Here is a 23435-nt window from a genome sequence, read left to right as displayed (position 1 = left end):
GAACCCACTGGTGGTACAGCCTAGCAAGGCATCAGCCCAGCGCAGGAGATGTCGAGGGATTCCCAAGGGATCACTCTCCTCTTTACAAACAGAATCGTTTCAATGAGAAATAGAATCCCAGAATGTCAGGGGTTGGAAGGGACCTGGAAAGCTCATGCAGTGCAATCCCCCCATGGAGCAGGAACACCCAGATGAGGTTACACAGGAAGGTGTCCAGGCGGGTTGGAATGTCTGCACAGAAGGAGACTCCACAACCCCCCTGGGCAGCCTGGGCCAGGCTCTGCCACCCTCACTGAGAAGAAGTTTCTTCTCAAATTTAAGTGGAACCTCCTGTGTTCCAGTTTGTACCCATTACCCCTTGTCCTATCATTGGTTGTCACCAAGAAGAGCCTGGCTCCATTCTCCTGACACTCCCCCTTTATATATCTGTAAACATTAATGAGTCCCCCCTCAGTCTCCTCTTGTCCAGCTCCAGAGCCCCAGCTCCCTCAGCCTTTCCTCACACGGGAGATGCTCCACTCCCTTCAGCATCTTGGTGGCTGCGCTGGACTCTCTCCAGCAGTTCCCTGTCCTGCTGGAACTGAGGGGCCACAACTGGACATAATATTCCAGATACGGTCTCACCAGGGCAAACAAGAGCACTGCTTGTTTTTTGAGGACAGACAGCAACATGCAATAAGCAGGTTGCTATTCCACCTCCTGCGGCAAGCCGAGAAAGCCATTCCTTTAATAAGACAGGAATACTCCAGGCTGGTTCTGTTGGGAGGCGAGTGATGGGAAGCACACGTGTTTACCATCCCAGGATGGGCTCTGCAGACAGCGAACGTGACTCTGTTCTCAGAGACAGGGTGTGTGACATGTCCCTGCAGTTTGTTGCTGTCACATCAGGGGATGGGTGGGACTCCCATTCGACCACGGCACATGCAAAGATCGTGGGTGAATGCGGGATGAGCTGATGAACAGGAAAAGAGACAGGCACACACTGTTTTGCTGGCAGGTGAATTATTGCACACAGCAATGAGGATTTGAAAGAGAGAACACGAGAGAACAGAGCAAGATGACTCCAGTCCCACTGAGAGAAACACAAGATGGCTTCAGAAGCTTTAGGAAGGATCATATCTTTAATCCTCAAGCCTCTGGGATGGTCACCTTACACAACCCCACATGGTAGGGCCTGGAAAACCAACCCACCGCCACAAATGATGCCTTGGATGCAGGATTTGGTGCACCAGGTGAAATCCAAATGAAGACACCACTTGGCCATCACTACCCCGTACGTCATTACTGCAAGAGCTCTAACAAGAACTCCATCATATACTTTCCTCCCAAAAGATTTTTAATGTGTGATGCATGGCAGATCAAACCTACATGCAGGGACTAAAAAGCACCTAGTTCAACATATGCAATATCTATGGACAGGTATCAATGCCCCTGCTCCCTATAATCCCTAATAAAAAAGTGGCGCCAGTCTGCTGCCCACCTCTGTACAGAAAACCTTCTGTTCGCATGGAGGCTCTAAATGGGGGCATCGGGGAGAATAAACAGGCCTTGAGGCTGAGAACTGTGACAGAAAAGACAAGCCAGGAAGGGGACAGAATTAAGTTACCTTTATCTGCATCCTATGAGCAGAAAAGGAAGTTTGCTCACATATCTAATGTACTTCTACGATGACTTTCTTTTCCTTGCATTACTATCCTGTGCTTACTCTTCAATTTCCCACCACCCATCACCTCCAAACTTAGAAATGCTTGTTCCCCTTACAACAACTCCACATTACCTTCCGTTTTTTTGTCTGAGGACCTTACTTGAAATTCCTACTGCATTGCACTGTCATTTCCCTCTCTCTTTCCTTCCACCCCTCAGATCCTCCATCAGGCTCCTCCACTTCTGCATCTTCCCAAACAGTTTCTCCCCACCTTGCAAATTGTTGCCCCTTCACTATTTCCCCACTCCCACCAGCCAGTCCCGCAACAAACAGCAGCCAAAGCAACAGGGAAGAATAGGAAAGGCAGAAGGAAATAGCAGAGGTACATGCATCAGATTGGGGGGGGAAGGAAGAAATCAGTATGTCACAATGAGAGGGAAACAGTGGTCCTGACACAGCACACGTGGCTCTCGAGGGAAACAGTTTGTTTCCTGTGTCCCAAATATTTCACAGGACTAGGAATGCGGTTTTGTTCGCTTCCCGAAAAGCCCCGCGACAACTCTTGCACATTTTGAGCCTGTTCCACGCTCCGCAGGCTGCGTTTAGGAAATATTTACACGAAGGAATACACAGAAAGCGCTAACAAGAGATGGAGAAAATGTGCCTGCCAAGGAGCCCGGTTATTTTGGGATAGGAAACAGGAACCACTAGAGTGAGCTGAAACAATTTCAGATCCAGTTTAACCCTGACAGACTTGTAGAGTGAAACTTGAAAGATGCATTTTGAAGACGCTCAGACAGTTCATTACTTCAAAGTCAAAAGCAAATTCAAGTTCTTCGCATAGATGCTCATACACCACAAATTCATGAGCAGAACATGATGAGGAGGATTAGCCCAAGCGTGTGTTAAACCAATGAGCACCAAAACTCCTGAAAAAAACACCTCCCTTTGGTGAGTTTATGGAACAAAAACATAACAAAGCTTGCAAGCCTGTGAGCAACCAGCAGAACTTCAAGTATTTTGTTTTTAAAATCTAAAACCAGCCTATTATCTCCTCTGGGCTAAAAAGAAAACTCCGTGGCAACACCAAGACACAGCAGCCGATCTCCACACATTTCATTGTTCGTCTGGGGACCTGGACCTTCACATCTGCCCGTATGCCAAGCTTGGAACATCCTTTATTTTCACCAGCCGTCAGTTTATTCACCCTTATGCATCCACTGCATCATGCAAGATTCATCTGTCTTAAATGAAATACCTCTGCTCACCTAACAAAACATTTTTAGCCAGGTGTGATACACAGACAGAGCTTTGGAAATGCGCTTTTATTCTCCCTGTGTCCCTATGAGCGATTCACTCTAGCAATTAAAACTCTGGAGTTTATCCATTATGAAACATGGAGAACAGGCATCCGGCTCTTCCAGGCAAATTAACTCCCCAGTTTTGCTTGCTTGGGCAAATTTTCCCCCTCTATTACCATAACAAAATTACCAGCTATTTAATAATCTTTAATCCTGGCATCTCGTAGGACAAAAGCTCTCTAAAATATTAGGTGCAATATTCCTAAATGGATGCTGAAAGCAATAAATACGAAGATTTGGCTTCCCGTGTTTTTGTTTCTGTACAGGGTATGATTCCAGTAATTGGTGGCATCACCTTCACAGCATTTCTTTTACACTGTAACTCATACAAGTACTTTTGCTCACATCCAAGGCAAGAGAGCTTAGGAATCCAACAGCCAGTTCTCATCTGCTGCTTTTCTGTATACGAATCTGCATTTTTTTGGCAGCAGTCAGAGAGAACTTGTATATCCGGTGCTATTCTGTCCAAATCCAGGTGGGATGATTTGCCTTTCTGCTCGAGGAATAAAAGCCCAACAATTCCTGCGTATGGTGGTTAATAGATCTGCATGCTGCTTTTTTTCTTCAATAGAGGAGATACAATGCTGTTCTATTTATAAAGGTCAAGTAAATTGTATGCAGTCTGTGGAGCCTTAACATCTTTGTATTATTAAAATAGAATATCTTATTTAGACAGCCTCTCTCAGAGAGACAGAAAAAATAATTTCTCAGAATAATGTCTTTCCCCTTCCAATTTAAGGCATGCACGTAATTCTGTGTATACGGAGAAGAACAGGAATACAAGTGTTTATTTGTTCTTCGCTTGAATTATAACAACTGTTATTTTTTTAAACACTGTAACATTTTTACAGGTTGTTTGGATAAGCCACTGCTATAAATCCTGCTCGGCTGTCAGGCTTTGCATTATCTTGTGGGCAAGGAAATAAACTGCCAAGAACAGCACAGGGAATTGGGGGTGAGAAAGGGTTTAAACGGGGTTTAACATGCTTAACCTGGTGTCCTGGTTTTGTTAAAAACCAAGTTTCTCTTTTAGTGAATGTGCCTGTCAGCTAAAGCTTCATATCAGCTGCATTTTCCTGGAGAACCAGATCCATGTTTTGGTGAACACAGCAATGGAATGTGAGGTTATTGATAAGCATGGATGGACATCTCGCCAGAGGGGCAACGAGAAACAGGTGACCAAGAAACTGACCAACTGTGTATAACATCCCATTCACGTGAATACTGCATATAAAAGTGGGAGAGCACGAGGATCTCGTCCCTTTTCCTCATGGCCGACATTAGGAGAGGACCTTGTGAGTCGTCCCTGCAAACTGAGGCCAGTGACAGACTGAATCCAGCTCCGGTTGGCTGCAGAGTCCAGTCCAGGACTTCGGGTGCCGGCTCTGCAGTTGCTGGGACTTTCAGGATTGGTTTTGTATATTTTGTATTATTTTCTCTATTCTTATTAGTAGCATTAGTAAAACGTTGTTAATTTTCCCACTCTCTTCTCTCTGTCCTTCTTTCCCTCCCGATCGCCTGTCCTGAGTGGGAAGTGGGGAGAGGGGGTTAACAATACATCTGCCAGGGTTTTATTGTCACCCCGCAATCTAAACCCTCGACACGTGGGTCCTCGGGACTAAATAATTGCTTTCAAAATCTGCCATCCTCCCAAACTGGAATGATGCTCCAACGATGGATCCTTTCACACCAGTTATTGAGGAGGTCAGACAAGAATTCAACAACAGGAAGCTGGCAATGCTCAGATCTTCCTTCGCTGTGTTGGAACCAGACAGACATTTTTTAATCTGGATACAGTGCACAATAATTTCAAAACAAACAGGTTCCATGATCATACTAATGACTGTACCACAGTGAAATGCTGACCGCTTAAATGACACAGCTAATGGTACCTGTAGAGATGGTGGCACCGCAAAAGCCCATCCAGGACTCTGAGGAAGGCGAAAGATGAACAAGCGAACATGGAAATCCCATGTAAACCACTCTCAATCACAGCTAAACACAGTGACTGGCGTTGAAACCACAATACGTAAGAAATTCCTCAACTGAACCTGGTTAGGAAATTAAACTCCTGATGACAGACCTTTGATATTCTCCTAGCATGGCCAGGAATGCCCAAGGTCTGCCCTGGGCCATCGAGCCCACACCGACGAACAAGAGACCTCCCCAAATTGCAGTTTTATGGTTGTTGTATTTCTCAGATTAGTCCGTAGAGACCAGAGAGATCACGGAGAGCAAAGAAGTGCCAGGGAGCATTACAACTTGTAGGTGCTGTAACTTCATTTTCTTGGACAACAATGCCCAGCTGGAAGGTAAGAAACCTCAAGTGACCAGCTAGAGCTCCCAGGAACCAAGCTGGGCCTCACGGAGCTTTTAAAACATTAAACACACAGAAAGTTTCTAGTCCGAGTTTCAGCTGTTCAAAACAGTCAGCTCTTCAGACTCTTGGCATTTCTCTAATAGACATAAACCCAATTTTAAAGATTGTTGCGCAATCTACTCTCAGGTTAATAGGAAAAGAAAACCTGAAATAAATCTGCCATTAACCTATACATGTATTAAATTCTGTTATCTAGGTGGAAAGTTGGGGAAAGCGTCTCTGCCTTTGAAAAATCAATGTCCCTTAGATGCAAGCACTGGAATTCTAAGTGTCTTGGTTTTGTTGAAGATGATGTCTTGCAGTTTGCTGCTTAATTAGGAATGGAACCTAATTTCTAATCACCAAGTGCTCATGCTTACAAAAGAATTACAGTTAACATATTCTCTGGGATACAAAAATTGAGACAAATGCTAGTTAATCAGCATTGAAAGCCAGATAGATTACAGCCTGCACCGACGGGGACGGACCAAAGCTTGTGCTGGCCACAATCTCTCTCTCCGGGGCCCCAAGATGCCCAAATTCTTGTAAATTAGGAGGCAAAACCATATGAACAGCACAAGTGTGTCTGAAAAGGGAAAAATAAAGGACTAAATTGACTTCATCCTGCACTCTGGCCGCCCTTGAGGTTGCAAAAAGCACTTTACATGGGCAGATGAAATGCTTCTTGTCCAGCACAGAAGAGGATTGTTGTGGATCCGCAGACTCCCTCTCCTAATCTGTTCTGGCAAGACGACCACACTCCTTGCTTCCTTTAAAAACAATTAAATTTATGCATCCATGAATAAAGGGCTGACCGTACAATGAGTACCAGCAGGAATGCCAGGAAAACAGCCTGCCGCAAGATAAAAACGTGATGTAAAAGGCACCATATAAGGAAAAACGCTTTTTTTTAGCTCATACTTCTTATACGGATCAATAAGGCTTGGGTCACGGAGAAGGGTTTTGGGGGGTTTGGGGTTTTTTTAAAGCACTAACGCTTTTGTACATAAAACAGTCTCTGGATGTAGCGCTAACGAAGGGCTGAGGAGAGAGACCAAGTTTTCAGCTGTGACAGATGTCCTTTCCCTACCGCTTAGAATGACTCTTTTTGCAAAGAACAGAAGCCACGAGCAGCCAAGACATTTGCAGACAGTATAAAAAGCGATTTTGAGGGTGTGAGGGGGAGGGTCAAAAGCAGAAATCTGTTTATTTGGCACCTAAATATAGCCCAGTTAACTCAGCAAACATTTTTTTCTCTCCTACATGCTATTTTGTCTATATTTAGAGGCTGTGAGGAACCAGCTGTAGCATCACCATTTTATTACATTCTCTGATGGGGAATTGGCTTTTGTTCCCCAGAACAAATCTCGGCCGTTAAGTGACCGTGACCACTCACCCGAGTCTCGGGCACGTATACAAATTAAGTGTTCAGCCGAAGCAGCAGCGGCACGGCCGAGTTCTCACCCTCCGCTCCGCTGTGAAGCAAGCCGGGAATAATCCAAGCGGACACGTCGGGAAGCTGCTGTTCCACATCGGCCACAGGTTGATTAGTTATTTCGTTCAACGCGCCGCAGCCGCCAGCAAAAGAGGTTTCAACCTACTGCATTCAGAAGGGAGGCTGCTTCCCAGAAAAGCCTTTTCGGAGAGCAAACCGAAACAAGTCTTAGCATTTGGAGACTCTTTTGTAAAAAGCATTACAACCCGCCGGAGTATTTTTACCTTTTGTTTCTCCTTTTTGATGGGATAGGATTGCATACCCGGACACCTGTAGTATATTGAGGAAAAGGGTTTTTTTGTGATGAAAATTACCATGCATTAGGGTTAGGGCTATGCAGAATGATTATTTTTCTTCATAATCACTTAAATCAAACCTTGCCTGCTGAAGTTTTATCATAGAGTCAGATCTGTGTCAATGCAGCATCTGATTTACTTCTTTAGATAAGTGCACAAGTAGACAATTGATTTAACCTCTCAGAATCCCTCCCTGCACAACAGATACTTTTTAAAAAGCTTAGGCCATGGGCACCAAAATGATACCTTTTCACTCAAAAGAAAACATACTCTACAATTTGCCTCCAATGCTTTTGCGCTGATTTGCTGAGGTAGTTGTCTTTTATTCTCCATGTACAAACCGCAGGAGAGTGCACTTGAGTCCGCAAAGCAATCCAGGGAAAATAGTACCAAGGCACTGAACAGCTCTGTCCGAGCAATCCCAGGACCGTCAACACAAGCAGAAAAAAACCCAGGCTGTTAGGCCTTCCAAAAACCATGCAGAGCAGGAAAAAGGTTTAAAACAAACAGGTGATGTGGGTGGAAGGAAGAAAACCTGCACGGCACAGCGCTGCTTCGATGGATGGGAAGCACCGATGGGTGATGTACCCACGCTCCTGGTCGCCTGTTTCTTGGTGATCTTCGTGCTTCAATGTCAGACACCCGGGATTTAGGGTCTGATGGCCCCTCTCACCCCTCGGCCGGGAAGTCAAATGGAGAGCCAAGGCAGCTCTGAAGGAGCTATGGAGTCAACAACCTGACATCAAGTTAGCTTCTTTGTGCATCATTTCTTCAAGGGAATTGATAAAAATTCCATTAAGAAGCTTGGAAAAAGCGTGAAATATTATCTCCCCGTGATATATCATTTCTTCAGTATGAACAAAGTCAAAAAATATTTCAGCTGCTGACCAACAAAATCAGAACAGCTCACGCAGTTGAAGGCTTCCAACTATGCAAGAGCAACAGCCCACTATACAGGAGCTAACATCTGAGCCTCATAATGCTCCTCCAGCTTACATTAAAGCTTCAAATACCTGTGAAGATCCTACATTACACAAGCATCCACACTTTACATAGTTGTCTTGACCATCCTTAAGGCATCTGCTTTACTTCAGCACTGTCTGAACTTACACTTCCAGGTCCTACACCGCGCAAACAGGGTCCAAGTTCATGAAGCTTTACATTTGGTTTGCTACGTATTCATAGATTTTTTGCATCAATTTAACAACTCTGCCACAATGTTCTGGAATATTGTTTGGCTGTATTCAAACAGTAACCTTTCTCAGTACTAGCCCTGCTGCCGAAGTTTTTGTGGCCACTAAATCCAGTGAGCTTAATCAAATAACGTTTCTAATATTTGTTCAGCGCAGACCACACCAAGAGTCTTTTGTGGTAGAAAAAGTTAGAAAAAACAAGTGGAACCAGGTTCGTTTTGATTAAACCTCCAATTGAAAAGAGTCCTTTACAGCTTACGGATGGAATTTCCCATCGAAAGAAGGAAAGAGAAAAGAGCCACCGTGCTCTGGAGGTGAAATTTGAGTGATATGGACTCACGTCCCTGGCTCTGCCCAATTTCACGCAGGTCTCCTGGGTGTTTGTCCTTGTTCCACTGATAGGGCAGCCTCACTCTCTAGGGAAGCTTTTCCACTTGTACCTGCAAATGCTGGGATAATGCCTTAACCCACGTTTATACATCTGAGGTGATGCTCTAAATATCAGGCTAGTTTCCTATTTGAGCTCTTCTTGGCTTTCTTATTAAAAAATAAATTTAAAAAAAAGCAAACACCTGTTGTGTCTGGGCAAGAGTAGTGGCACAAAATCAGTGCACGGCCCTTCTGGTCTTGCTTTGCCCACCTAAATAACAGTGACAGTCATCTTTGTACAAGGTCCGAAAGAAGAAAAAGTTGGGCATTGAAGAGGGAAGCGATCATTTGTTCCTAGTCAGGGCCAACACAAGCTCTAGAAGTACCTGCCAGGATGGTTGATGGGGAAATAACATCACTTGCAAAGTAGACGGCAGAGCAGCTGCTTTCCACACGTCAGCTCCTCCACCAGACAGAGCCAGAAGTCATTTTCCCCGGTGCCTAATCCCTAATGAATGGTGGTGGTACACACCAAATACCCACGTTCGCAATTACAGGCTTGGGCGCTCGGGCTCGCCATGCCGGCAAAAAACACTCCTTGATGGTGCGTGCCCTCCTGCAGGAGCATTAATAAACCTAGCAAATGAACGGAGGGAAATAAGATGGGTAGTTAGCGTTCCCTTGGGACTTCTCTAATGAAAGACTGCTGGGCTGCAAGACAAAATCCACCCTGCGACGCAGCACTGCGCCGCTGCCAAAAAATAAGCCACATGAGCTGTGCCTGCCCAGGCGAGCGGCGGCTCCGAGATATCCTGTCACAGTCAGTTAAGAGGCAGCAAAAGAAGAGAGACTTGCACCACCTGTGTCCCTTCTGCAAGCAGAAGTATCCTAAAACTTCAATTATCTTCCCGCAGCAAGGAGTCTAATTCCAAGCGGCGAGCCAGAGGCTGCATCTTCCTTTCCTGAACCAAGGTAACGGCCAGTAAAACCATAGTACCTTGTTTCCCTGAAAATAAGACAGGATCTTATTTTAATTTTTGCTCCAAAACTTATTACTTTTTTACATGTAGAGCTATTTAAATTGACTTTTTTTATGAACTGCAACTAGAGCTTATTTTTGGAGTATACTGGCTTATATTTCGAGCATCCTCAAAAATCCTGAAAAATCATGCTGGGGCTTATTTTTGGGGCAGGGCTTATTTTTGGGGAAAAAGTGTATCTGCCTTACTTAAGCTCTCCCAACATACCCATTATCATGGTATCTGAGTACGTCTGCATTTGGATATAGTGCTAATAGAGAAAAGCCATCGCTGCTCCACGCTTCATTTCTCTCGTGTGCCTCACGGATCCAGGCTGCTCCTGGGAAAGAAGAGAGCAATCAAGTATTTGATGAGCAGGAGATGTGTTCTCCCCCTCGTGCAATTAACAGGATTTAAATGTGCAAAAATGTGTAAGAAGAAAAACAAAACAAACATATATATTTATATAAATTCAACGAGTTTTTAAATACCTAGCAAGTTTGGATAAATAGTGCCATTCCAGCACTTACACACAAGTTATGGCTGGACATACACATGCACATTTCTGTGATCAGCCCTCTCTTTTGTCTGCACGCTCCCCACCAGCGCGAGATTTGCTGTTCTTCGGTCCATAGGCAGGGCTGTAATAAGGACAAGTCATGATAAATGCTAACATGCAGCCTCCCGGAGCTGGTGCAGCACTTCATCAAGCAGCGCACAAAGACGCATCGACCGACTGCGGGATGACATTCAGCCATCGCACGGCGTGCGCCGTGATGTTTTGTCAATACAACTCAAAGCCATTTACCGCTAAACGCCCCGACACCAGCCACTCTCCTGCTTTGTGGCCTTTTTGGCGCTGGTTCTTCAGGGCAGGGGATGCGCATCATCTGTCTTTTGGCTGAGCCGAGCGAGGTGCAGGCGGCCGACGTGGCAGAATTGCTGTTTGCCCATAACAGGAGGCCCACGGGACGTCACATCTGATCAGTCACGAGTTGGCTGATTTTGTACAAACTGGCACACTGGAAAAGCTGGATTGTCAGGAAAATCAAGCCTCCCTCTCTACCTTGTGCTAGAGCCACTGAAGGCTCTCTGCCTCCTGATGTATAGAGGAAATAGGGCAAGTTTTTTTAGAGAGATGTAAAGTCTGGACCCTATCAGATGGGACAGCTTTGTAGAATGAAGAGCTTTGGGGCTGAGAGGGAAGAAAAGGGCAAGCATCCATAGGAAGAGAGAAAAATGTTGGGCAGAAGGAAGAGGAGCAGGAACAAGAGACCCAGGGAAGTACTGAGAGAGTTGGGGTGTCCAACCTGGAGAAGAGAAGCTCCGGGGAGACCTGATTGTGGCCTTTCTGCACTTAAAAGGGGCCCATAAGAAAGGTGCGGTCAGACTTTTGAGCAGGGCCTGTTGCGATAGGACAAGGGGTGATGGTTTTAAACTGAAGGAGGGAGATTCACGCTGGACATGAGGAAGAAATTGTTGCTCCTGAGGGTGGTGAGAGCCTGGCCCAGGTTGGCCAGAGAGGTGGTGGATGAACCATCCCTGGACACATCCCAGGCCAGGCTGGACGGGGCTCTGAGCAACCTGAGCTGGTGAAGATGTCCCTGCTCATGGCAGGGGGAGCACTGGGGGAGACGAGAAGGTCTCTTCAACCCAACTGTTCTATGTTTCTAAGAAAAGGGAAAAGAGGATGGCGAGGCTTTTTGTTAGGGAATAGACTGCCTTATCGAAGCTATACTGCTTCTCAAAGAACTTGTTTAGAAACTGCTTATATAGAACTCAGCACAATTAAGTTTGCTTGGCATAACTTCTGGAGGTGTTTAAAAGATATATAGATGAGGTTCTTATAGACATGGTTTAGTGCTTGATTATGGTTGGACTCGATGACCTTAAGGGTCTTTTCCAACCAAAATGATTCTATGATTTCTGCAAGCCGTGAACCTTTGAACTTTCTGCTTTGTTAAGTAAAAAAGGAGTATTCAAGCTGAAAGATCAGGGGAGCTGCGGCCCTGGAGAGAAGGAACAGAATGGGTCTAACAGAAGATGAGAAACAGAGGAACGTTCTGGCTGTTGCCAAGAACTTCTTCTTCCTCAGCTGCAGGAGCAAAACAGCAACTGAAGGTCAGGACTTTGATTGACAGCCGCCTGGTGAAAATCAAGAGATCCATTGAAGAACGGGGAGAACCCAGACTCTCATTTTGCTGTTGGCCGGAATCTCTGTAGCTATAAGATCCCTGTTGTTTCCAGGAAGCATAAACCTATAGGTGAACGGCACTGTTTGCATCACATTCGGTTTATCTGGTTTATCTACACCTTCGTTAAATGTCTGGCTATTGCCTTGATGTGCTATGGCCTAAGTCAGGCTGCAATTGAGTTCTCCTAGTCATCAGAAATGTTACCCATCAAGAAAGTTATTTTCCTCATTTAGCCTCCGGACTACAAGAGCACTAATGAATTTCCCTCACCCGGTGGATCTTTGCACACAAATGACATCGAATAAGCAGTTTAAATAGTAACAAGCAGTGACAGATTCCAGGGACCCGCTTACGCTGGGGGCAGGGAGCAATGGCTTCAGATTTTCATCACATCCACTTCACCAGTTATTTACTCTCTTGCTCCTGAATCTCAATGATACTCTGTGGCTGCTAAGCCTCAGAAACCAACAGCATTTTGACATTCCCAGAGCCCAGCTGAAACTGGAAAAATCCCATATACACCACCGATATCAGGGCTTGATTGTTTTCTATCCTGATAAAAGTCCATCTTGTATATTGATGTTAAAGCGCTACACTCATACACGTGGATAAGTATGTATGTGCACACACTCAATTGTCATTATATATGTTTCTCTTGCACCTAGAATACCACATTTAACACAAAGCACACCAATATTTACAGGACTACAGTTCCATTTTCAGCCAGCCCAGACAGCTACATGATGATTTCTCCTATTTGTTCAGATCCCCCATGATCACCAGCTCACAGAATATTAAAGAAGTGAACTAAATGAGCTGGCCTGGCTGAGTAGTTTTCGAATCCGCTTCAAGCCCACGTTGCAGAGCTGGTCCACAGCTTTCCTGACACAGTTTGTGTGTCTAACAGGAAACACCTCCAACAAATATGCTCACAAGCCGAATCAAAAAAAAAGGAATTTTGGAGAAACAAACGCATCTCCAGGCAGGAAAGGTCTTGCAGTATGATGAGGGGCTTTTTCTTTTTCGGCGATATCCTACTTCAAGATCACTCGTAACAAACAACCACCAAGTACAGGCCAAATATCCCAACTCTACTTTGCAATTTTCAAGTCTGGGAGCCCATTTTCTACTTTGAAAGCAGGCACCAGTGTTCAAGTTTGGCTATACATGCTCGGGCTGTAGTTTCCAAGGAAACCAGTGACTGCATGAACATCGCAAAATTCAAGTCCTGTGCTCGCTGTTTCACGAGCATGCTGTAGCTGTCTCCGTGACACAAACCCTTCCAGGTAGGTGCTTCTTCACTGTTTCTAAAAGACCCTAATACAATTTCAGATGTTTGGGATGTCAGTATATGCAGTACACATCCAAGCAATGTGCACACTTGCAAGCAAACCACTTTCTGCAGATGTTGAGAGAAGAAGAGAGGAATTATTTGTGCTGTTGTAGGCTCCAATGTAGCAAAGACTCTTGTTTTTTCCTGTTCCATCAGCCCTTAACAGAACACAGACAGGCTACACACAACAGGAATGTCAGGGACTTCTCTGCCTGCATGCACCCCTAGAAATGGCAAAACAGCAGAAGAAAAACACTTCTACAAATATTTCACCTTGAGCGTGCTACAAATGCAAGTATTTTGGCACCACGAAAAGCCAAGAGAAAAGCACTACGAGCAAGGCAGGCAGTAAGGACTTTCGATATGACAGTAAGTGGCATTTAAACCACCACCATCTCCCATTCAAAAAGCACAACCTCACCTTAAGAGGAGGTTCACATCCAACACCGTCTGGAACCGCAGCACCCATCCCAAGCAGGATACCCGAAAAAACAGGTACATATCAAGTCACTGTGCCCTTTTCAGGTCTCTAAAGGAGCATTTTTTTCCTCTTGACTCGTGATTTTGCTTCTGGTGCTCAGTGAGACGGTGTTTAGCGAAGGCAGAGTCCGCTCACCTTCCCAGCGCGTCTGCAGCGCAGGTCACTGCAAACAGATGACTACTCTGTATTTTGTGCTACGACATACATTTTTGCTAAATATCAGCATGCTGATCCGGGAGGCCAGTGGGGATTGATGCATTTCAAGCACATAAGATGCACATTGTGGTTAAGCACATGGGATGCTAAAGCTCAGGACAACTTTCACAGCCACCCTGGAGAGAAGGCATTTGTGTCCGTGGCCTGGGACCTCATTTTCTGTTGATGGACTTGACAACGATCCACCTACAGCATTCACCCAGTAACACAGCTAAAAGGAAAAAGGTTAATTCTGTAGAAAATGAATTGAAGGAGATGTATTGTAATTTTTAAAAAATAGTTTCCATGTTAATGACTGCCTGCATTGAAGTGCTATTTGCTTGCTTAAAAATACTGTACTTGAGTGCTTTTGCATACAACCACTATAAAGATTTCAATACAGTTTCTGAACAGAACTACTTTGCTTTAAAATGTAGCGTATCCATACTACACTGCTAAAATTAATATCCAAAAGCAGCACAAATTCAGAGAAGTATGTGTTGCTTATTGCTACTTAGCAGAACTAAAAATAATTGACACTGCAGCGGCATTTAATCTTGCCGTCACTCACCAAATCAAGAATCAGACAGAAAATGACAAAACAAATATGTGGCTTTGTCCAGTGAGTCATTTTTTACCTTCCTTTGAATGAAACACCTCAAGTCCTTAGAGTTTACATTCAGCACACACATTACCCGACTAAACAAGCGTACTTCACACATGACCCAGAACACTACTTGTCAATAGAGAAAAATCTTTGTCCTCTGCATAGTAACTAAATGCATCACAGTTATTCCTTACTGCCGTTAGTAAATAAAGCCTCAGAAAGCTGAATTACGGAGAGCCAAACTACCAGCAACCTCACGCTTGCCACTCCACGAGGCGTGAAGCAGCAAAGGCGCCGGGTGTGAGTCACACAGCGTCTCTGGCAGAGAGGAAAGCCCCAGCACCACCACCGCCAAGCCAGGCCTGTCAAAACAGCGGAAAATAACATCCGACTGCCTCGCATCCGCCGCTATCCTTGACACGTCGCGCGTTCAAACTTCTGACAGGAAGCATAGCATCCCTCACGATAACAACTCATCCCTCTGAAGCGCGAGGAGGCTCTGCCTTCAGCCCGGCTACGTGAACAGAAGCGAAGCAAGTTGGGTGTTTGGGGAGTGAAGAGTCGGTTCACAAAGCAACTCTGCCAAGTTGCCTTGGCCAGCGTAGAGATGAGTTTAGGACCGGGCTGCTGAGTGGGTACAAGTCCCATGTACCCAGGTCCCGCAGCACTTGCTACAGAGGCAGGTTGTCCTTCAGAGCATCAAGGAGCTTGTCCGCACAAATCAACCAGCTGAAGCCGAACACCAACGACACGATAGGGTTTGAGCGGCACCGTGGCAGGAGAAAAGTCAATCTGACCTCTTGTCAGCCGCCAAGATGAGTGGGAAGCTGCTCAGCACAGGCCTAAGAGAGGTCATTCCCCACCACAACGCTCTTGGCCTCATCTCATATCGGTGGGCACATCATCATCTCTCGCAGACATCCTACCTGTGGAGAGACGCTGCCCCATCGCCACTCAACATGTAGCAGAAGACTCCTAACCCCCTAAATCCTGCATACCAAAAAACCCACAAACACTGCAGAGAGAACAGTAGGACGATGTGCTGGGGAGGCTCAGGTTGGACATGAGGAAAAGGTTCTTCACCCAGAGGTGCTGAACACTGAACAGGCTCCCCAGGGAGGCGTCACAGCCCCAGTCTGACAGTGTTCAAGAAGAGACTGGACAATGTCCTCAGACACACAGGGTGACCTATGGGGTGTCCTGGTCAGGGACAGCAGTTGGACTCCATGATCCTCGCGGGTCTCTCCCAACTCAGGACATTCTACAATTTAATCAAGAATTAGCAGATCTTTCCAGGCACATAAATTCTTCTTCAGAACAAAGTGAAACTGCATTCAGATGGATTTCACTGCTATATCACGTAGCACATAAAAGTTAATTACGCTTAAACAAACAATAAACACATTTCAGTTGGTCGCTGGATGCATCATACCGAATTACATCTCGATAGCAAAACACAAACTTAAGGTGGCACCCCTACATCCACCGCTGCTGACTGCTTTTGATATCACAGAATCGACTGGGTTGGAAAAGAGCTCAGAGATCACCAAGTCCAACCCTTGGTCCAACTCCAGTCCATTGACTAGATCATGGCACTAAGTGCCATGTCCAATCTCAGCTTAAAAACCTCCAGGGCCGGTGAGTCCAGCACCTCCCTGGGCAGCCATTCCAATGCCTGACCACTCTCTCTGTAAAGAATTGCTTTCTAATATCTAGCCTAAATGACATTTTCTGCAGCGTGACACCAAAACCAGAAAGTAAGGGGACTCCAGAGGCCACCATCCCTAATCTGCTGTCACAGCTCCTGTCTGACACCAACGCAATCCTGGCGGGAGGACGTCTCCATTCCCCATCACAGGCCCCTCAGGCCATCAGTTTCTAGGGGTTGAAGTGTGTTAGAACCACACTCCAAATTATTTTAGAAAGAGGAAAGCATGAGGGTTAAGAAAAGAGGTTGAGGTTTGGGCTGTCTTGGTTGTTCAGCGCTATAGATTGAGAGTTTTAATTAATGAATGGCTCCTGGGTACCGCAGCATATGTAACATTTATAAACACCAGCACATCATTTCATGCAAACGCTCCAAGTATGAAGTGCTTTTCAAATATTTCTGGGGGTTTTAGTACTATTGTGATTGCTTAAAAATATGCCTCTAGTCCACAGAAAACATACATATTTGCTTTCAAAGAGCCAATTTGGCCGTTGAAGGGATTTTGTTAAATCTCTTCTATGTATGTTGTACTTTCCCTAAGGCTATGCAACCAAGTATTCTATTTTTTTTTAAACCAGAACTCTTAAATACCACTCACAGGCTGCTCCTCCCCCAAAATACAAATCTCTGGTATTTTGGCAGATTCCCCAACTTTACATTCAAAGCATTCCTAAGTCTGTTAACTCACAAAAACAAGTCATTTTTCATCTTACTCAACATTTTCTATAAATGACACAGCATTTTGCCGTTATCTCAGTTAACAACGGGACACACACCACCTCTGATAAGATCAGGCCCTATACATTTCTTCCCTCTCCCCAGCTCTCTGCTTTGTTTTACATTCTGCTTCTACATTTTCTTTTCCCTTCTGGAAAACAAAATATGCTGATTACACAGCCCTCCAAAAAAAGCATACAGCTGTTGCCAATCACCAAACAAAACGGCCTTTTGAAATGAAAGTCTTAGGTATTTTCCCACAGCAAGTACAAAATACCAAAAGCGAAAAGATGAGAGTTACAGCTTCCTGGTTAAAAAAAGCTATCCTTTGTTCTGCAAAAAGCCATTCTTTGGTCTGCAGCTCTGTAAAATCTTAATTGGAGTTAACAGCTGGTACAAACTTGGTCTGGCAGTATTCTTTTCATGCCGACAGGCTGTTAGCAGCCAGGATATATCCTGCAAGAGGTCAGAGGTGCGGAAAAACAAACAGATTCTAGAAGATTAAGAGGAGATTGGGATTTTTCGCTGCATTTTTCTGCCGTGGAAAACCATCCAGCTTTCTCCACGGCCCGTGCCCACTTAACTCCAGTCACTTCTTTCCTTTGGGAGGGGAAAGTAAAAGCCACTTATTTTAGACAACCGCCTTCTAGTTACTTGAATGTGAAGACTGATAAAGATGCCAATGCCTGACTTCTCTCACTGGTCTCGTAACTTGGAAGAAAACGGCAGGATGTGTCCCTCCACAGGCTTTAGCTATAAACTCCTCATGCGAACTCACAAAGTCCCATTTCACATTAAAACAAAAAAAGCTTAGAGGCAAAGTAAGTCCAACCCTGCAACAGCAACTAAAACTCTTAATGCTCTGAAACAGATATATTTTTTTTTTTAAATTATGGACCTTAATGGTGGGGTTGCGTGCAAAGTAAGATCTTGCAGAAAATTTAATCTTATTTCTCCATACAAGGCAATTAAATTTACTTTCACACTTAAAAGCCATTCAGAGTCTAACCGGTTTATAACCCAGAATCTTCTGTGTGGAATCACAGCAGCTTCCATAGGCACTTGGCCACTGGGTCCTCTTGGTGCTCCTACTCCTGTATGAAGCTGGAACCCAGGCTATATTTTGGTGGCTTACCAAAACCAAAGGCTGGTTGCCATTACCTCAAGAGTCACTGAGGTCTGGCATGAACGGGGCAAAAAAGCTAACCCTTCTTTCCATATTTCGGTAGTTCCTGTTGTGCTTCTAGGTCCTCTCCACCTTAACCCCCCAGTACCACCACAGTTATCTTGAATATCAAAAGGTCATCGAGATTGTGTCACATTTGTTAAACTGAGACAAGGACCACCCACAAGCACTATGTAAGCATGTAGAAAAGCATAAGAAAAAGCAAAATTTAGATATTAATGATCCTGAAGAAACTAAAGCAGTTGTGCTTCCTCAGCCTCCCAGGTACCTCCACCACTAACAGGTCACCTGGATTGTATTTTAATAACAAGAACTGCAAGTAAGCAGAATACACCGCTCCTGTTTTCCTTTATTTAGGTGGCCATGTCCTCCTTTCCATGGGGATGCTCAAATTAAAAGTGCTCATCAGTGCCATTACAGATTTAGGCAAGTGCCCAAGATGACCGTCTATCTCCAGAAAATGTTCTGGGCAGGAACAACACCAGGTTCCAGTATAAGTTGCGGAATGACCTATTAGAGAGCAGTGTAGGGGAAAGGGACCTGGGGATCCTGGGGACAGCAGGGTGACCATGAGCCAGCACTGGGCCCTTGTGGCCAGGAAGGCCAATGGTACCTGGGGTGGGTTAGAAGGGGGTGGTCAGTAGGTCAGAGAGGTTCTCCTGCCCCTCTGCTCTGCCCTGGGGAGACCACACCTGGAATATTGTGTCCAGTTGTGGCCCCTCAGTTCCAGCAGGACAGGGAACTGCTGGAGAGAGTCCAGCGCAGGGCAACAAAGATGCTGAAGGGAGTGGAGCATCTCCCGTGTGAGGAAAGGCTGAGGGAGCTGGGGCTCTGGAGCTGGACAAGAGGAGACTGAGGGGTGACCTCCTTCATGTTTACAGATATATAAAGGGGGAGTGTCAGGAGGATGGAGCCAGGCTCTTCTTGGTGACAGCCAATGATAGGACAAGCAAGGGGTAACGGGTTCATGCTGGAACACAAGAGGTTCCGCTTAAATTTGAGAAGAAACTTCTTCCTGGTGAGGGTGGCAGAGCCTGGCCCAGGCTGCCCAGGGAGGTTGTGGAGTCTCCTTCTGTGCAGACATTCCAACCCGCCTGGACACCTTCCTGTGTAACCTCATCTGGGTGTTCCTGCTCCATGGGGGATTGCACTGCATGAGCTTTCCAGGGCCCTTCCAACCCCTGACACTCTGTGATCCTGTGATGTTGTGTCACCTCAGCTGGTGTCCATCCTTGGGCACGAGGCTTGGAGGGCTCCTCATCACTGTGACATGACAGCTCAAGCAGAAGAGTGAACGCTTCCTAGAGCATCATGTGCTCCTGAGGCTGTGAGAGAGTATCTTTACCACCTCAGTGATTATGATCTGAAGCTACAAGTTGACTTAAATACTGTAAATACTATTAGAATATTGACCACAGAAATACAATGAAATTCTCCCCCAGGGCGGCGGCATGTGTGCTCCACATGAGACTACAGCAAATCGTATACACAACAAGCAATTAAAATTCAAGCAGGAAAATGCTAATTCAAGGGTTCAACAGGCTTGCTACGTGTTTCACTCTACACAGCAGAACCTCCAGGCTTGTTCTGCTGAAACCCAGAGTATTTCCTCAAGCCCCGTGGGGCTCCGGTCACACTTCGAAGGCACCAAGGAACAAGCGCTTACGTGTCCCCGACAGAAAAATAAACGTTTTTGGACACAACATGCTGTCCTATAGTTACAACTGAGGAAACTAATGGGCCACCTTATCCTCCTCACACGTTTAGCAGACACATGTGGCAGCCCACCCTTCCACCGGACAGAACCCACTCCACTTTTGGGGGTGTTGTGGGGTTTGTTTTTCTTTTGGTCCACCACAGTTTCTCCCCACCGCGCTTTTGAATCCAGAGAGGCGGCCGTTCGCCTTAAAAGGGCAAAATATCTGTGGAGAAACGGCGGCGGGAAGGGGGTGGGGGAAGCGGGCAGGGGAGCCGCCACACGGCCGGGGGTCCCGGGGCCCATGGCGGCCGTGCTTCCTGGGCAGCCGGTTGCCAGGAGACGGCGGGGCCCCGCCATGGCGGCGGGAACGGCTGAGGCTGCGCGGACAGGGCCGGCCGCACCACCCGGCCCTGGTCCCGGTCCCGACCCCAGCTCGTAGCTTACCGGAGGAAACAAGCGAGTCCCGGCGGCGGGCTGGCAACTGCTTCTCCAGCATCCCCAGTCAGGGCAATGGCGAGCACCTGGGCATCGCCCCTCACAGGTGCTTCACCTCACCCGCCGCACCTGTGCCACCCGCCCGCCATCGCCCCGCCCCGGGGATAAACCTGCACCCGTGCGGGGCTGGGGAAGCGCTCCCGAGAGCGTCGAGAGGCTGAGGGCCCATCCGCCATGTGCTCCGAGGAGCAGCGTGCGGTGACCTGCACCCGCAGCCCAGCCAGGACAAGAGCAATCCCGGCTGCCCGGCGGGCTCCCGCCATCCCCGCGACCCCAGTGCTCCCGTTTCACCCGGCAACGAACATGTCGGCCGCAAAGGGGAGGCGGGTTTGTCCGCCGGGGAGGTCGAGCCCCGGTTGCCGGCAGCCCCGGCCCGGCCTCTGCTGCACTTGCACACGAAGCCAGGCACTTCAGCAGCGGATCATCTCTTTTTTTATCTCCTTAAGGAGTGCTGGACCAAATGCATTGCAATTTATTGGCTAAGAAAAGATATTAAGCGGGGAGGGGGAGAAGGTGATTTCTCTCCTGCAAGGTCTCAGTTTTCTCCATTAAATCGCTGTAATTTCCCTCGTCTGCGGCAAGTGTGAAACCAGGACAGAGCATCTCCCGGGTGTGCTGGCAGCCGAGGTTCCCCGCAACTTTCCCTTCCCGCCGCCCCCCGCACAGCCTCCATCGGACTAACATACCGCAACAAGCCCCTGCCACTGCCTTCCCTCCCCCCAAAAATCAACCACGGGACAAGGGGGGCCAGGCAGGGCGGCCAGGAGGCTGCCGGAGACCCGGGCACCGCACAAGTTTCCCTGCCCGCCCTGTGAATGGCTCCCAGCAGGACGCGGCTCCTCCCGAGAGGACAGAGACCCCCGGGTTTCTGCTGTCCCCCCTCGCCGTGGCTGAGCCCCCGACACTGCGATACGCTCCGGTTCAACCCGCCGGCAGCAGAAACTCCCCCGGCGGCCGCTCGCCCCTGCCCGAGCCCCAGCCGTGGCCTCCCCCGGCGGGTTGGGGGGCGGCCGGGTCCGAAAGCAGCGCGGCTCTCCCCCCGCCTCGGGGGTCGCTCCTGGCGCACATCCCAGACCCGGAGCCCGCAACTTTCCCACCCGGTAGGGCGCGGGGGCGGGCGGCACCCGGGGCGGCCGCGATTCGGGGCTCCGCTCCGCGCCCCCCGCCTCCCCATCCCCGGTCCCTCCCCGGCGGCCGGCGGCAGTGAGGACGGGGGATGGAGGGAAAAAGGCGTCCGGCGGCTGCCCCGCAAGCAGCGAGGGGAGAAGGGGGCGAGAAGGGCTGAGCGCGGCGAGGGGCGAGGCACGGAGCGCTCCGTGGGTCCCCGCGGTGAACCCCCTGCTTACTGTGGACTCTTGGGGTAGAAGGGGAGGGTGACGTGGCTGAGATCCTGGATGTCAAAAGCGGTGGGCTCGGCCGAGATCGCCTGCCGCTTGGTCCTCTGCTCGCCCTGCAAGGTGCCGGCGCTCTGCTGCTGTGCTTGCTGGGTGGCGGGCCGGATCACGGAGCGGTACTTGTCCAGCTCGTTCTGCAGCTTCTGGATCAGTTCGTCCTTCTGGTCCAACTCCAGCTCCAGCTCGTCGATGAGCGCATCCCGCTGCCGCAGCTCCTCGATCTTCTCCTGCAGCGCGTACTGTAAATCCCGCAAAGTGCCCATAGTCCTGCCGCCTCGCTCGCCCCTCGCCTCTCCCGGCAACTTTCCCCCCCCGGGCCGCCCGCCGCCTCCCCGCACTTGGGCCAACTTCTCCTCCACCCCCCCCGCTCCGAGCCCGGCCCGGCGCTGCCCGCCGGGGGCCCCGCCGCAGCCGGACCCCCCACCGCCGGCACCGGGAGCCGGGTTGTTAGGGGCGATTTCGAGCCGCCTGCGTCAGGCTTAAAGCTGGAGAGGGAGCGGGAGACACACACGCACCCGGCGAGGGGGAGGGAAGGAGGGAAGGCGGCGGGGAGGGAGGCAGGGGCGAGGATGCACATGCACTCCCCGCACCGCCCACAGCCCCGCGGGCTCGCCCGGAGGGGGGTGCGGGGAGGAGGGGGCTCCCCCCGGGGCTGCGGGAGGGCTCCGCCGCCGGGAGCCTGTGCCGAGCCCTCCCCTCCCGGCCTTTTGCAGGCGGAGGCCACCGAACGGGTGCAGCCCCTGCACAAACCTGCACTCTCCGTCCCGCTTTCGGGGTGGCCCCTGGTCCTCTCCCTTCCCCTCCTCTGCTCCAGCCAAGGGTGCTGCTTCTTCCCTACAGAACTTGCCCACTTTACCTCCCATTTACTTTTTTAAAATTTTCTTTAAACAGCCAATTTCTGTTGCCTTCTCGGAGTGAAAGCACAAGCCAGTGCCTGGCATGGCTCCTGCTCAGCCTCAGCAAGCTCCAGGCTCCAAAAACCCAGTTTTTAATGTGGATATCGGTCAAGTATGTCTGCACTGAAAAAGCCTAGAGGCATAGGGGTTTTAGAGCACTAAAAAACAAAACAAAACAAAACAAAATCAAACCAAAAAACTAACTTAAAATACGGGAAATAGACTGTGTAGCCCCAATACCCACACGAAAGCATAAGCTTCTTTCTCCCATACCAAACGCAATAGGATTTTCCCAGCGTGCAAGCGCGGTGCCTCATGCACTAGGATTTTCTGTGTGCCAACAGACCGCTGCACGCCGGTTCTACCTGCGTGATACAGTCCACAGCTCTGCAGCACAAAAATAACAAAATAAAATAAATGAGCCGCATCGGCTGAGCCCTCAGTGCCAAACGGTTCTGTTTGCCTTTGCCTTGCCTGCGTTGGCCAGGCACGGAAAGGACAGTGATGCACATCGTGACAACACGGCTCCTGGGTTTTGCTTTCCGAGGTAGAAAGAGGGATCTGAGAGCAAGAAACTAGCAGGTTTAGGGGTTTCCTGATAACATTGCACAGTCTGGAAGGGTCAGGGATAAAAACCCCCAGAACCCAGCTAGGGCGCAGGCGGCCTGAAACGCTGGGGCACGGGCACAGTTTTGTGCTCGGATGTTTTCAGGGCAGCAGAAACAGCTGCTCCATTTCCCTCTCTGGGAGTTTGATTTGGGGAGGAGAGAGGTAGGATGTAGCCATAGATAC

General features: G+C 48.2%; 1 protein-coding gene across 3 annotated transcripts in view; it reads right to left on the bottom strand.

The window, feature by feature from the left end:
- PRKG1 (protein kinase cGMP-dependent 1) overlaps positions 1-23435 on the bottom strand; it is a 442922-nt gene that overhangs the window by 390339 nt on the left and 29148 nt on the right. The window contains exon 1 of one of the 3 annotated variants that reach the window (XM_065068160.1): positions 21700-22342. The exons of 1 other annotated variant lie outside the window; for it this stretch is intronic. In XM_065068160.1, coding sequence (XP_064924232.1) covers positions 21700-22010 — 311 coding nt within the window. In that variant the 5' untranslated portion in view covers positions 22011-22342. Of the gene's footprint in view, positions 1-20302; positions 20529-21699; positions 22343-23435 lie in introns of those variants that run through there. One more of the 3 variants, XM_065068162.1, reaches the window with a different exon arrangement.

Source organism: Columba livia, chromosome 6 (genome assembly GCF_036013475.1).
Source record: "Columba livia isolate bColLiv1 breed racing homer chromosome 6, bColLiv1.pat.W.v2, whole genome shotgun sequence".
NCBI lineage: Eukaryota > Metazoa > Chordata > Aves > Columbiformes > Columbidae > Columba > Columba livia.
The sequence above is the reverse complement of the archived record's forward strand: the minus strand, read 5'-3'. Positions and strand labels throughout refer to the sequence as shown.